Here is a 15,212-nt window from a genome sequence, read left to right as displayed (position 1 = left end):
ACGTTTGGGAGGTAGTGAAAGTCTTTACTATCACACGGTAGTTAATAAGTCAGGCAGAGCTCCTGGTGACCATCAAGTGTATGCAGGCAAATACACTACCCAATTCACATAGGAAGCCTTATACGCATCAGCAAATGTGGTGTAGTGAAGTAGGAATCCTTGTATGCCTTAATCTTTTTATTTTCCAGAGTGGTAAAACTCATCACTACCTGAATCTCAAACAAAATGTCTATCATTATATCAGCAGATTTCTATTCATTGCCTTTATGCCATTACTGTCACAAAAATGGTAATGTCTCTTTAAAATCTCATGGTGGCTGCAGTCACCTGCACTGTGTATTTATTTGTCTTCTTTTGTCACTGGCACGGGGCAGACTTGCTTAGTAGTGACCCTGCTGAACTTTCAAAGGTATTTTTCATGCTGCTGGCATAAAATCTTTATTTGTATTTGGAGACAATCTTGAATATCTGTCTTAGTTCTTACAGCAACCCCTGCTGAAGCTACAGTGTGCATCTGACCTTGCTCTAATGTCTGGAATATGTATTCTGGAGTTGAAAGAAATGTGATTTTGATATTTCTACATATTTTTTTTTCCTCATAAGGATAGCCTCACTGGTAGCAAATGAAACCTTTCACACTTCTAGAATGAAAGTTAAAAGTAAATGCCTCTAATCCACTGTGAGCTGAATCCTAATGCCAGCACTTAGATGAAATACTCTGTGAAATAGATGGAAATGTTACTTCTGTTGGAGGATTAGCAGAGTCTTTTAAGCACAAGGTGAACACGGGGCAAAACTAGGGAGGAATCTTTTTTAGATGATTTATAGCTTCACTAAAGCACAGAAATAAAGCCTGAAAGTGAAATGGAAAATGAGAGTCCCTCAAAAAACACGGTTCTTGATAATCCTGAGTTAACCTTTGACATTAGATAATATTTATATAAGACATTATTAAGCTTAGGCATGCTCGTTATCAGTAGCGAGCAAATTGGGAGTATGGAAAACCTCTGTCCTGAGATTTCAGGAGTGCTTTCAAAACGTGCCTACAACAAGGGTAGCTCTGCTGTTGTTGATCTTTGTTCTCTGCCTCATGGTAGATGAAGCCCAAGACTCTTGGCTTGGCTCCCAGCCTTTGGGGAGTTCTTGGACAGTTTCTTCTGCAGACATTTTCCTCTCCATCTTCCTAGCACAGAGGCTGCACACATACTGTGCACCAGGCACGGGGTAGCCTGCGCAAAAAACATACTCTGTCATTCATCCAGCAGCTCCATCAAAGTCAGCCACAGCATGGATGGGTTTGTTTCTCAACTCTGCCAAGTTTCTTGTGTCCTTATTGAACAATGAGGTATCACAGTCAAGATAGGAACTTAGCAGAATTGGATGAATGGGTAGCTAGAATAGCTTCATGCTTTCTCAAAGAAGGATCTCTCATGGGAGAATTAGAAAATGCTATTTCATCTTCCCCTCTCTTCTGTCTCTTGAGAAAGCTGCTGAGACAAGACAGTACCTCAATGCGCACCAGCCTCTGAGCCGATGCCAGAGAGCCTCTAGCTTTGTTTTTCAGGTATGAGGTGGCAGCAGGCGTTTCAGTGGTTTTGTTTGTCTCTGAGGTGAAAAATGAATCTTTTCATTGTAGACTGTAGATTTCATACAAAACCTGTTCCTTTCAGAGGACTTGGGCTGCAGCAGCATCCCTGATTAAGGCTTCATGTTAACTATCGCTCAAGTATTTATTTGCTTAGCTCTTGAATAGTATTTCTCACAGGAAGATGTCATTTGTACTTTATTGGTCTGTGCTGGCTTCCACTTCAGTCTTTGCTTTACTGGAAGGTGTTGCTTCAGACCTGGAATATTCTGGCTGCCTGGGAGATGTTATGCTTAACAGGGAGATGTGAGCTGAAAGCTGTAGCTGTAATTGGGAGGCAGAGGAGGCACGGTGTTTACTGTGCAGTTCCCACCCTGGCATAGGCCATCTAGAGCCAGTCTTTGCTCTCTGGAGTTATTTTTCCCTCGATTTTTTTGACTGAACTTTTTGTTGCACTGTTTCTTAATCTATCTGGCTCTATTTCATGCAATTGAAAGCACTGGCAGCACTAGCTAATGCTGCTTTGAAAGCTGATGTTCTGACTGCTTTGTGAGTTTTGAATTGTGATGACTGAGACTTTTAAGAAAATAGAAATATTGTGTAGGTTTTACCGTTTCCTTATAGTGCCTAATGAGTTATCTCTCTAAGCTCTGTAGGGCAAGTTGAATTTTTCTTACTTTAAATGGTACAAGTTGATCTGTTTTAGCCTGGTTTTAAACTTGCACCTGGCATGATATTCAAGCCAAAGAGCCTATCTGGGACAGCAGAAAGTTAGAGTAGAGTTTGGTGTTAAAAAGCAGCATTACCCTCCCTGGAAGCAGGGGTAAAGAGAGAGATGAAACTGGACTAGGTTTTGTGCAGAGGAGGGGCTGGTACATCAGATAAAAAAGGAGCTATAACAAAAAGGCTGAAATGAAGAAATAGTTCATATTATCCATGGCATTTTGTGTTAAAATATATTTATACAACAACTGTGAAGGCAATGTCTCAGTAATATGCTAAACCTGAGCTTTGCTTCAATCCTTCAGAGAAGCAAGGCTCCAGAGCAGTTCCACAGAGACATAGAATAGGTGAGTATTATGTATATAAGCAAGGTTGCAAGAAAGGACCTGAGCTCACCATGTGTAGGACCATCGCTCTATCTTGCACGGACATATCCCTGATCCTGTCAGCAGAGTGGCCGAGGTCTCCATGCCCAACTTTCCCATGTGCTGAATTGTCACCAAAGTTTGAACTTTGTCTTCCCTTAGCATTTTTCCTTGGGTAGAAATGACAGCACTGCTTCAAAGAGCCCTTCTTTGGTATTTCTCTTTCATTCTGCACCTGTGTCTCTTCTCACAGAGCTATTCCCCAAGCATCATAAGGAACATCAGTGAAGAATTCATTTTGTTTTGTCAAGTTTCTGGTCTGACCCTTAATTTAGAGCAGTCATTTCAGTCTACAATAAACTCTGTGTTCCCACATGCCGCAGTGAAAGAATTATGAGTAGTCCTTATCCACATGCATTCAGGATGCTTTGGTAGCCCCATGGGACCAGTAGACTTCAATGCCTGAAAACTTATGGAATGAGGTAAAGTCAGGATGTTATTTTCTGTATAATAGTATATATGGGGTCTGCCTGTATGTAAAAGCTTTTACATGATTCACTAAGACCATTAGGAGTGGAAATGCATACCATCATTTCAGGCATAGAGCTCTTCAGAATGAACAGCTTTTTCCATCTCTCCCCAGGGAGCCCCGAGAGGCATCCAGCATGTAGCTGGGAAGAGGCTGTTCATAAGTCTTCCATCACAGCATCCAGAAACACAAAGCTTATTGTTAGGATGAGCCTGCAGCTCTGAATGATAAATAAGGCAGGGTGGTTAGATGAAAAGGACTTACTTCCCTTGCCGAGATAAAAGCATACTGATTTTTAACATGTAACAACCTGGACCTCGCATGAGTGTATGGAGCACATGTTGGTAGAGAATCCAGATCTGAACACAGTATTCTGTAAGCACGGTGAAGTAATCAGGCAACAGGGCAGAATGAGAACAAAGATCTGTTCTGACTGAATTAATCTTAGGCATATATTCTGTGCTTTCACCTGTGCTGGGCTTTTTGCCTCTCTCTGTTTCTGATATTCATTGATGCACCAGGATATATCCAGTCCAGGCTGCTTATGTCATATACCCTCTTGCATTTCAGTTCTCTGAAGCAAGCAGACCTTCTGGCTTCGCATAGTTGGGCTTGGAGGCTAACAAAAATGTGCTTTCTTAAGTGATTTTGGCTTATTTGGTTTCTGAGGTCATGGATATAATGGAAGAACACCTGCTCTCATCTTGCTTCAGCACTTAATCCCTGTTCCAGACAAGCCTAGAAGGGCACAGCACAGGAGGTGAAGAATAATATAAAAGATGGCTCAATAACTTCTTTGAGCATCCGAAAAGGTTCATGGATAATGATTTTATTCTCCCTGGCTTTCTCATATCTACACCAAGAAATAACAGAGAAAGACACTGTTTCTTCAACTACTACATTCATTGCTTGACAGAATGAAAAATACATGAATAATCCAAGGTCTGTGCAAGCAATATTGAAAGCATTGAAAGTCAGTAGGTTTCTTGCGTACCTGATGTAAGCAGAGATTTCTGTTGGCAGATAATGCTTTGGCTAAGACTTTTCAAGGCTTGTTACCAGTCTGTACACATCTACTTGACATTTTGCTTTATTTTTCTTTGTAACTGAGGCTATTTTCCCTCAGGGTGGCCGGACACAGTGCATCCGAGAAGTCTGCCCCATTCTCTCATGTCCCCAGCACCTCAGTCACATTCCTGCTGGACAGTGTTGCCCCAAATGCTTAGGTGAGTGGTGTTTTTCCTGGGAATTTTGTAATTGGTATGGTATGTTTCTGTGTAATAACTTTCATACCAGTATTTCACAACACAATTCTGGGAGACAGTATGCTCACAGGAGTTTATAATCTACAGGTACTCAGCATCAGTGTGTAGGGTTGTGATGGGTAGTTCTAAGTAAGCAGCCGCAGAAGACCGTTTGAGCGTAGATCAGTTGGCTTGCTTAGGAACACAAATACAGAGATGCTTCCTGCCTTCATTACACATTGTAGAAAGGAGGTTGAGGAGGGAGGAAGTGTTTTGCTGCAGTTTGCCACAAGAAAAAGGTCTCACCCTCTCATGTTTTTATTGAAGTGTGCATTTGCATTCTTGGTTTTGAGGAAATACAGGTCAGAGGAAACTTCTGGACTGGAATTGCATTCTTATAAGCTGTTGTCAGAGAGGCCAAGGACCGAGGAGTCTGCCTCTTAAGGTGGAATCACTGTTTCAGACAAGAGTATTTTCAATTACATCTCTCCAACACATTTTAAAGGAGAAGTCGGAGGCCCCTATGAAGGATTAGCTCTTCCAAGTCATGCCAAGGAAGGCAATGGCTTTTGAGAGTCCTCATTTTGCTCTTACCATGTCCACAGATCCCACAGATTTATGTCCTTCAGCATGTGTCCCTCTATTTCATAAACAAGGAGCACTTCTATCCTACCAAGTAAATTAACTTTAATTTTGTCTGTGAGGTTATAACTAGGTTTGGAAAAATGTTGGAGTTGATAACTCCCAGTTCTGTAACAGAAACTTACTGTCATTTTGACCATATCTTTACTACTATCCAAAGTCTTATTTCCAAGGATAGGTTAGGGATATAAAGAGGTCTGGCCTTGGAGGCAGCAAGCCAGAGAGTTCCAGGTTCTTATAAGAGTTAACATTTTTGGCTGATTGAAACGAACCTGAATTTATCTATTTATCAATTTATTTATCTATTTACTTGTTAATTGAGAAGTGCTACAGATAAATACCAGCCTGGAATATTTAACTGCAGCACCAGAGAGTAATACAGTAGAGGAATGAAATGGAGAGGAGAGCAGTCCAAACAGCAAGCTGCTATTTTGACTGAGGACATTTTTCCTTTCCTTCTGTAAACTCGCTTGTTCTCTCCAGCCCATGCTTTTCCCAACTGAAGCTTCCCCTACTTGACCCAGGCATTCAAAACCCAGCTTTAATTTTTGGCTTCTTCGTGGAGATTTTTCTACAGGTTCTTTTTTTCATCAGAAATGTCTGTAATAGATAATGTCTATTCACAAGGAAGTGTTGGAAGTTTTTTAGTGGAGGCAGAGCCAAGGGATGTGTAGCACACCACATGGCAGTTAGGAAAGAGAAACATTTTCAGGGATGCTGAGGCAAGGCTTTTAAAGTATCATGTGGAGGATTTCCCTGCAATTGAATTCCTGATACTCAGCATATATAATTTAGAAGAATGCAGTTGACTCTACTGGGACTTGAATTATTAGTTTAACTAGTAGTTATGGGCCAGCAAAGCCAAACATTAAACCAGTATCTTCATCACCACATCTTTTAGAAGTGGTAGCTCCTTTGTCAGTGGTTTTTTACCAACCATTTGAACAGGGCTGGCCACCCAGAATTGAACTGGGTGGTTTGCAAGGCATGGGAAGAGGGTGTGAGAAAAAACTGGACTTCACTTGCTGACATAAGTTATTCGATTGAAATCCTGGCCCCACATAGAGCAGTAGAAGTGTTGTTACAGGCAGGACTGTGGTCAGGCTTTGCCTGTAAGTGGTGCATGGTTGTAGAGCAGTTTCTTTTAGGGCTACTGAGCATCCTCAGCTGATTTTATATATCAGTTATGTAAGAGGAATCAAGCCTTTTCAGAAGGATACACGTTCAGTAAATGGAAGGCTGGTTATACAAGCATAAATTAGCCCAAGGTAGCTAATTTGTAAGAGAGATGTTCAAATTGTGTCTAACTGAAAAATAGCAATTATTTCTTAACTTTTGTTTAATAGTTATTTTAACATCAGATTTGTAAAAACTCAAGGCTAATCCAGTTGATTTTGCTGTGTGTTTATCCTTTGTTCACTTACATCTCAGAGGAAAATGGGACCTTTTTCTTTTATGCTGTCCTACATTTATCAATAACTATTGAAAAGGGAAGGAATTGCAGAATTGCCAGCACATGGTGGTTTGAGACCTAAAGTATTGGCCTAATACTTAGTGGCTTCTTGTATGCACTTACGGTTGTCATTCCCTATCTTGGAACTGATGCCTATCTGATACCAGACCTCAGAAATGATAAGCCAGGAGACTGGCAGCCACTTATTAAAGAGCTTACTAGTTGGCTTCCACCAAAAGTAAACAGGGGAAGGTATTAAAAAAAAGGAAGATAAGTGTAGTGTTTTTGTAAAGAGCTCATGTTTGTGTATCATAATTGCTTGTTTAAAATAACCTACTAGGAAACAAGCTGAGGAACAGGAGAAGCTTGGAGGACCACAGTGTGTTGCAACTTGAATGTAAAAGTGCTTTCAAGATTGCAGGACTTTAGGAAGGATTTGATATTGATGCCGCCTTCCCTGTATAGTGCTCTTAACCTTGCCTCAGTCTCATGAAACACAAATGTTTTATGGGTTATGGAAATTAAATAGCCTGTGTTGCCCTCATTCTGCTCATAAATGCTGCAAATGCCTGTATTTCTTGCAACCCTTGTGAACATGGTACACTAAGCTATCTTAATGAGACCAGACAACACCTATGTTGGGGTTTTTGCATCTTTGTCACCGAGTTGATTTAGTTTGGCTGCTGTGAACCCCTGAAGTAGATATGCTAAAACCAGTTAAGGCTGCTTTATTTGATAAGTTATTACATTATGTTAAAGACTGTTTAAACTAGTTTAAGTGTACCTACCCTAAGAGTTTGCAGGGCTTACTTTTTATTCCTTTAGCTGTGCTGTGCACTTTATGATGAGAAGGAGAAGAAAGATTTTTCCAATATAAACATGCCATAAATCATATTTACATTCCCTCCCACAGCAGCATTTGTACAGATGCATGTGTGCTAGAAGAACAGTGAACTGTTAAAAGCACATTTTTTTTTTTCACACCAAAATGGAAACACATAGCAAATGACACATTGCACATTAATTTGGTCTGGTGACAATAAGCCCTACTATTTTTGTTGACAATATGGCATCTTTTCAACCACATTCTGTTTCTATTACTGTTTATTTATATTCAGGACAGAGGAAAGTGTTTGACCTCCCATTTGGAAGCTGTCTCTTTCACAGCAACGTGTATGATAATGGGTCTTCATTTATTTATGACAACTGCACAGTGTGTACGTGCAAGGTAAGTCCGCAGTGCTTTGATATTGCATGCCGCTGCTCATCTGGCTTGGCAGTAATTTTAGGGCTGTGGAATTATAAGCTCTAATACTGTTCTTTGGCATCTTGTGTGGTCCCTGAGAATCTGATCTGAAGAGCATTGCAGTTGTGCTAGCAAAGTCTAAAAAGCTACTGATTGCCTCAGCTGAGACGTGTTGCCTGATGCTGCATGCTCTAAAATGGAATTGCTTCAGGTTATGTGATCCACTTCAAGTTTTCATTAGAGGAAAAGAGATGTTTCTAAATGGCAAATTACCATATCTTCGCTGAAGGACAGTGATTTTTTTTCAGCTCCTTTAACATGAACTGTAACCATTAGCACTTCCGCATCAAGGTAAAAAGCATGAAAGTGTCACCAAATCAGTAAGATTTTGCAGGCCAGCAGAAGGAGAAGTTGGGTTTCAGCTTCACAGGCCACCAAGGAGTCCCTTAATCCAGTAAATCATTTTTATTTTCTCCAACCTGACCTATTCAGAGCACTTGGGCTGTAGTGAGAGTGGATGCATGACTGAGTGAGCAGAAATGCTATGGTAAGGACACACAGGAGCACAAACATCGCGTGATGATTTCATGATTTCCCTTTGTCTTTTTACCTAGGATTCAACAGTGATATGTAAGAAGAGGTGCTTACTTCCTGGTGAATGCAATAAAAACAAAGACCACTGCTGCAAGGAGTGTGTCTCATACCTCTCTCCTGAGGAAGTGAGTGTGTGCAAGTTTGGCAACAAGATCTTCCAGGTAAATTTTCAGGTGTGGCTCAAGAATAGATGCCGTTGCAAGAGCAAAGCTTTGTGGAGCTTTCCATCTGCAATTTTTCTTCTGAGTTTGTGTAAATTCTGCTAATACACAGCAGTTAAAGTTTAGTTCGTCCTTGGTGAGACATGTCTTCCTCTCTGTATGCAGAGATTCAAGTTGCTGTCTCATGACAGGTAATACATATTTTGTAAGAAACAGCAGTGCTCTGCTTTCCCACTGATATTTATGGAGCAGATACTCCGAGTGGTGTGTAGGCTTTAGCTGCTGAGCCAAAGAGTCTCTTCCATAGCTGAGCTAATAGGAGCTTTGCAAAGTTTGTCTTGGCTGAAAGTTACTCATCTTGATTTACTACATTTCAAGTCTCTGCTAAGGACAGCACCCCTGACATCTTATATTGGGATAGCCATAACTGTTACCTACTGCATTCTCACCCAGTGTTTTCAGAACACTTCTTCTATTGCTGAAACCCTGTTAGGTTTTCCCAGTGATGTGGCTTTTTTTACGCTGTGTCAGAAGAAGATTCTGTCACCACATGAGCCATCTGTGTGAATTATGAGACTCTTGAATCAGATCAAATGTTAAATCTTTGTGAATACTTGGTTTGCTCAGCCAGAGTTACTTCCCAATTATTCCATCTTTTGTGTACCTAGCTGAAGTGTTTATTCTGGAATTTACATGTGAACCTACTGTATGCTGAGACTATACACCATGTGATTGGCGCTTTCACACTGGTGCTATTGTGCTTCAGGAACACATGCCTTCTTCTTAGGCACCCAACTAAAATATCCTGCTTCTTGTGAAGATTTTATTATATTACAAAGTATTATATGGAGTGAGAAAAAATAACGAGACAGTCCACCGATTTCTGGCTTTGTGAGCAAAAAGGTAAATCCAGCATTGCTCTGTTGAGGTTAATGGTCTAACACAAGTAGAATGGGCATAGCGAATGCGTTTTTGCACGCCCATGTAAAACCAGCTGTGATATATTCTGGTACCTCAGCAGATGCTTGGAGAGCAGTCATTAGTGGCCCACAAGAACATGTGCTGCATCAGGAACCATCAGGCAATGGTAGCATGGCCTGGAAACAAAAGACAGGAGAGAGCCGGCCCTTGACCAGGGATGCTGTGCTGAATAAGTTAGGCTCCTTGGCATTTCTAATTTAGTCTGTTTTCCACTCTGGTCAAAACATCATGTCGAGGTGGGCACATAATTGTTCACAGCTGTCTGGTTGGACTGCCTGTTCCTGTCAGATCTATCTTCACCCTTCCTTCGCAGCAGCCCTGTAAACAGAAAACAGGCACATTTTGGCTCTAAGCGGGCTAGCACAAAACTGTAAGTGGGTGAGACAGAATGTTTTAGGAACCACACTTGGCAAATGCAACACTGTGTATAAGGAACCAGGGCAGTTCCACAAGCAGTCCTTTCTAAATAAGTGGGGACAAGATCATGAGGCATATTTTGCTCTGCACCTATGACTTTGAGAACTATACACAGACTCTCTTACCTTCTCTGAACGTGAGAAATTCAGCACTGTATCTCTTCTAAGCATTCTCAGATGTTTAGCAGATCAAGTATCTGTGAAAGTGCTGTAAGTAATCTAAATTAGGATTCATTATTCGACCGTTCCTGCCCTAAACCAAAATGATGCAGCATCTGGGAATAAATTCACTATATGCTGACATCTTAATCGAATGCTTTCACGTGCAACAACTTAAAGGCGTCACTCAACCTAGTGAATCAGATTTTTCTCATTATGTGAGCTTAAATGAAAATTGGTGGTAGGTGTGATCATATCTCAGGCACACAGTGGAGAGAAAACAATGCAAATAAGCAGGACACTGGTGAAAAAATGCAAATGTGATTTGGTTACCCTTGGAAAAATGGATTTCTGACCTAGAGGTCCAAAGAGAAGAAAACCCTGCTGAATGTGAACTTTGTCTTGAATCTGACTGGTCATGGACAGACACCTCAAAATAATTTAGGCTAAACAATGACACAGTGCCAAAAGCAAAAGTCATCCTTTCTTGTGCAATGATACATTGCTGAAATAGCTTCCTGTTGCCACCCCAGCTGATACTGTATCACGTTCCCTCTTGCAGGATGGAGAGATGTGGTCCTCTGTGAACTGCACCATCTGTGCTTGTGTAAAAGGCAAGACAGAGTGTCGCAAGAAGCAGTGCATTCCAGTCAGCAGCTGTCCTCATGTGAGTTTTTTAAGAGAACAGAGCTTTCTTCTCTTTTCTTTCTCCACCATTATGCTTTTCAGTGTTCCTTGGTAGTATGGTAGTATGTATGCATGGCAGTGGGGCATGCAGGTTGGAAAGAAGGGATCATGTGGCATATTCATTTAGACAGGCATTCCCCAAGTGTGCTACTTCTACCCTGAATATGGGCTTCCTGGCTCTGTCCTTGCATTGAAGGCTCTGTGCTGCTTTTCTCCTCCTCTCTTTAACTTCCTCTGTCCTGAATATATGGACTAGAACATCTCTTTCACATGTATTCAATAGCTTTATAGGGTGGTGAGATGACTATGATAATATTTCAAGAGCATGCCTATTGTCAAGGCAAGACACAGGAGGTTGTTGGTCTTGCATATGCATATTTCTAAATGCATATGAGGTTTAATACTTGGTTGAAAATATAAATTAGGCAAAGCAAAGCTTATTATTTCAGTCACATGGTGCCGCTTTCTCTTACGGTTGCCGCCTGAGTATTTTCTATTTGGAAGTCTGAAGTGAACCCAGAAAGTGGTGTAATTGTAACTTTACTGAATAGCTTCAAAAATTAGCATTACTTGAAACCTTGAGCTCAGGACAGCCCTTATTTCTTGGATTTCTGTCACTGACAAATCATTCTGTTTTAATGGCCCAAGCTTTCAGAAGAGGGAGTGCTAAATAGCACCTCGTGTAGGGGCAGATCTTTGAACAGAACTGCAGAACAGAGAGCCAAGTTGTTAGCACTACACCTTCTCAGTGTTTCCTTCTCCATCCTGGAAGCCAGTGGGGAAAATATGAGTCATAGACACCTAGGTATAAAATTTTCAATGACAAACTCTAGTTTGTCAAGCTTTATACATGTAAACTTTTGAGAGCCAGAAGCAGTGGTAGAATAGAGGGCCTGTACCTTGGCTCTCCCTGTTCTGCTGTGACAGTGCTTGCATCCCCAGAAGAGGAGACATCCTTTTCCTGTCACTCACTGCAGAGGGCAGTTCTCCTGTTAATGGACGTTGCGTGAGATGCTTCATACATTGTAGAAAGTATGAACAGATGGAGCTGCTCTTCTGGGAACCTGATGTGGCTCATGGCAATCAGGCCATTTGCAGCATAAACAGGAGGTGAGAGCCTGGACTCTTCAGGGCTTTTCAAATTCTTTGTTGGCTGAGAACATGGCACACACACTGCATCTCATTTACATTTTGCTTGTGCTGATGCATTTCAAACGTTTAAGCTGCTTCTGAGCTCAAATAACTGATATGGCTTAATGTAGATCTGAAGTGAAATACACCACTTCAGCAGTACCCAGATACACAATTGAGCATTGAGGTTTTCAGTTGAAGTGTCTTCTAAAATGAGCATAGTGTTAGGTCATAGTGGTCACCATCCGCAGTCCTGTGGCGACATAACTAAGTCGATCAGCACTGCTACATGATCTACTTCAAGGCGAATGTGAAGTCCTAAACTGCCTTAGATCGCTAAGTTGAGTCCTCAGACTCCTGCTCTCAGTTCCTTAGGGCAAAAAAGACCAGCTTTGTCACCCTGCAGCACCGTTCCCTCCATTATCTAACCAGTCAGCCTGCTGCCTGCCTTAAAATGGAGCCTACAGCAAACTGCATGGAAACCCATCCTCCTCTACAGGTACATTACATTTCTGCTCTTCCAAGCTAAATTGGAAGGACAAGTAGGAGAAAGAATGTAAATTCTAGAGTGAGATTTATTTTCCTATTCCAAGTGGGTTCCAAGTAATTCTAAAGCAAATAATGTATGCTAATGCATTTAAATCTTTTACTTTTCATCTCTCCTCCGCTCTCTTTGATGAGATACCCTGTCACAAATGTAGAAACATTAATTAAACACACCACATTATTCAAGATAAAGATATATTAGTAATACTGGAAGTCTGGATATCATGCACAGAGTTATGCTGCTGTCTCTGCAAACTTCAGGGGTGTGAACTCCATTTCTTCCCTCTCTTCACGACATTTCTCACAGTAAGCAGTCTCTGCTGACTATAGAAGCCTGCTGTGGAATAAAAGGCTGTTTAGTGTCCCTTAGGGTGTCAGGCCACAAAGTTATCTCATTAAAACTGTGTTATGATACACACAACTGAGTGTGAAAGGGTTGGAGATTCACAAGGAAACTATAGTATTATTCCTTGACTTAAAAGCTTTACCATGCTTCTTAATACTCCTTGCATGGTTTTGTGCAGGGTTTTTTGTGATGAAATATTGTTTATCAATGTAGATTTTGGCCAATTATTCCTCTAAAGGATGGGTTTCCAAGTGGTAATTCTGCTGAAATTTCCAGTACCTTGAAACCATTTGTATTATGCAATGTGTTTGTGGCAGGCTGATGTATTTTTGAAGACTCTTCCTGCAATTTCTTTCATTTTACTCATAGGTTTAGGCACATTTTTCTGTTTCTTTTATTCTTTTTTGGAGCATTTAATCCTGTATCAGTAATTACAAGAAGGGTCTTCCTCAGCTTCTTCTCATCTGCAGCGGAGGTAATACATCTGACAAATTCAATCCCTCCTGTCGTATTTATAGTAAAACACTAGAACTCCTTGGGTTTCTAGTGAGCCTTGTGGCTTGTGGTTTCTGTTTCTTACTTTCTGACCATGGACTCCATGGAGTCACTCTGTAGATATTCCCTCTCTGTTACCTGGAGCGTCAGCTTGTGAGAGGCGGTACTCACTGGCTTACATCCAGGGAAAACTATTAAGCATGTGTCCAGTCCTGCTGAAGTTAGTCCCTCTGTATGGGCTTAAGCTTAAACACATGCTTAAGTACTTCATAGGAAGGGAGTAATCTCAACGCTTGGTAAGACTGTTTCAGAGACCCTTTAGACCTTTTCTTACCTAATTTGCTATTCACTTACCATAGCCCTGCTCTAGCCTCTTTCTTGCCTTGTGCCAACTCCTTTCCCATTATCCATCCTAATCGTTTTCCACCTTACCTCCTCTTCTTACACCTTTGCATTCCCTGCTACCTCTGTAAGCCTGTGGTAATGGTGGTTGTGGACATTGTCTCTTTTCGTACTGCTAGAGGAGAGCCTGGTGAGTTCTACAGCATCCAGCCTTTTCTGTGCTCCAAGGCTGTGCAAAAGTTAATAGAATTAAATCCATGGCATGTGAAGACATTTGCAGAGTTCGATTCTGCGGGTGAATTTTGAACCCGTGAACTCCAAGTGAGTTGAAAATTTATTCAGAACACGTTCTCCCATCTCTAGCACAGACTGCATTTAATGTTAGACACATCTGTTATTATTACAAACAAAAAGTTGCTGTTTTTACTAGAGTGCCAAACGAGGCACAAAAAAACAACAGCTGTTGCTATTGCACAACTAAACAGCCCCCTTCCCCCTGCAATTAGTCTTGCCTTAAAAAAATAGAAAATAAAAACCTCAGACATAAAATTGAAAACCTCATAAAAAAAAAAAAAAAAAGAAAATATATCCCAGAAAATAGACAGACTTAAATGTGGTCTGCTTATAAATATTCATAGGGAAAAATGGGATCACATCACTTAGCCCACTCCTAAGGGAACCCTCAATGCTAACGAACTCTTGCAGCACATGTTAGCAATAATGGATTTCCTTATTCTACAAGACAAAAACAGGATCTCGGGCCAACATGGTGGCTCAAGTAACCAGCCTCAGCAGGCTGCCTTGGAGATTCCAATTTCACTTGAATTCTTGCCACTTCCAGCTCGGCTGATGATTTCAACTCTTTTATTGAAACAGAGAGGTGAGGCAGTGCAGTGTGTGGCATTCAGCTGCACGTCTTCCCTTCGTACAGATACGTGTTGCCAAACTCCCTGTTTCTGTGCAGTTTTAACTGTTCCTCCTTTAGGAAGTTTTGTCCTAGCAGGTGCTTTAAGATGCTTCTCCCGGTTGCAGCCTGGTCCTCAGCTGTTCTCTTTGCTCTGGTGGTCAAACAAACATCAAGGCATTGCTCACACTGCCAGAGACACTCTGGCCCAGCCTTTTTCTCAAGTCCAGACATACCTCAAGTCTGTTCACATGCAGTTGCACATTCGAAGGCAAGCTTATACTGAACTTCTGTGCCCTGCGGATGATAAGTGCAAGTGTGCTCATCACCAAGCTCTCATTCATGCCATACGGGTATGTCAAGCGCAAGCAGGAGAAAGCATGCTCTGCTCTGGTCTGCAGCAGATACTTGGAGTTCATTTCTTCCCATGCACACTGTCAAAGCTTAGCAGTGCTGTAGGCAGAAAGCAAGGCAGACAGCAACAGGGCCTGCTGCCTTTGCCTCCCTCCTGCTTTCTGCATAGACCTTGCTTCTTGTAAGGTCTTAACTTCTTACTGCCACTTACTTAGCTGTTTTCACAAGCTTTTCTGTGCTGGTGAGTGGGCAGAATAGCACAGCTCTGTTTGCTTGCACTTGTTGGCCATTCCTTGCTCACCTGCTTGG

At 41.4% G+C, this 15,212-nt stretch overlaps 1 protein-coding gene across 8 annotated transcripts in view; it reads left to right on the top strand.

Annotated features, from left to right (window-relative positions):
• The window catches only part of BMPER (BMP binding endothelial regulator), a 148,284-nt gene that overhangs the window by 72,155 nt on the left and 60,917 nt on the right, over window positions 1-15,212 (top strand). For all 8 annotated transcript variants that reach the window (XM_065665813.1, XM_065665810.1, XM_065665809.1 and 5 more), the window contains 4 exons: window positions 4,329-4,428; window positions 7,660-7,769; window positions 8,402-8,542; window positions 10,661-10,765. In XM_065665813.1, coding sequence (XP_065521885.1) covers window positions 4,329-4,428; window positions 7,660-7,769; window positions 8,402-8,542; window positions 10,661-10,765 — 456 coding nt within the window. The remainder of the gene's footprint in view (window positions 1-4,328; window positions 4,429-7,659; window positions 7,770-8,401; window positions 8,543-10,660; window positions 10,766-15,212) is intronic.

Source organism: Lathamus discolor, chromosome 2 (assembly GCF_037157495.1).
Source record: "Lathamus discolor isolate bLatDis1 chromosome 2, bLatDis1.hap1, whole genome shotgun sequence".
Lineage (NCBI taxonomy): Eukaryota > Metazoa > Chordata > Aves > Psittaciformes > Psittacidae > Lathamus > Lathamus discolor.
The sequence above is the reverse complement of the archived record's forward strand: the minus strand, read 5'-3'. Positions and strand labels throughout refer to the sequence as shown.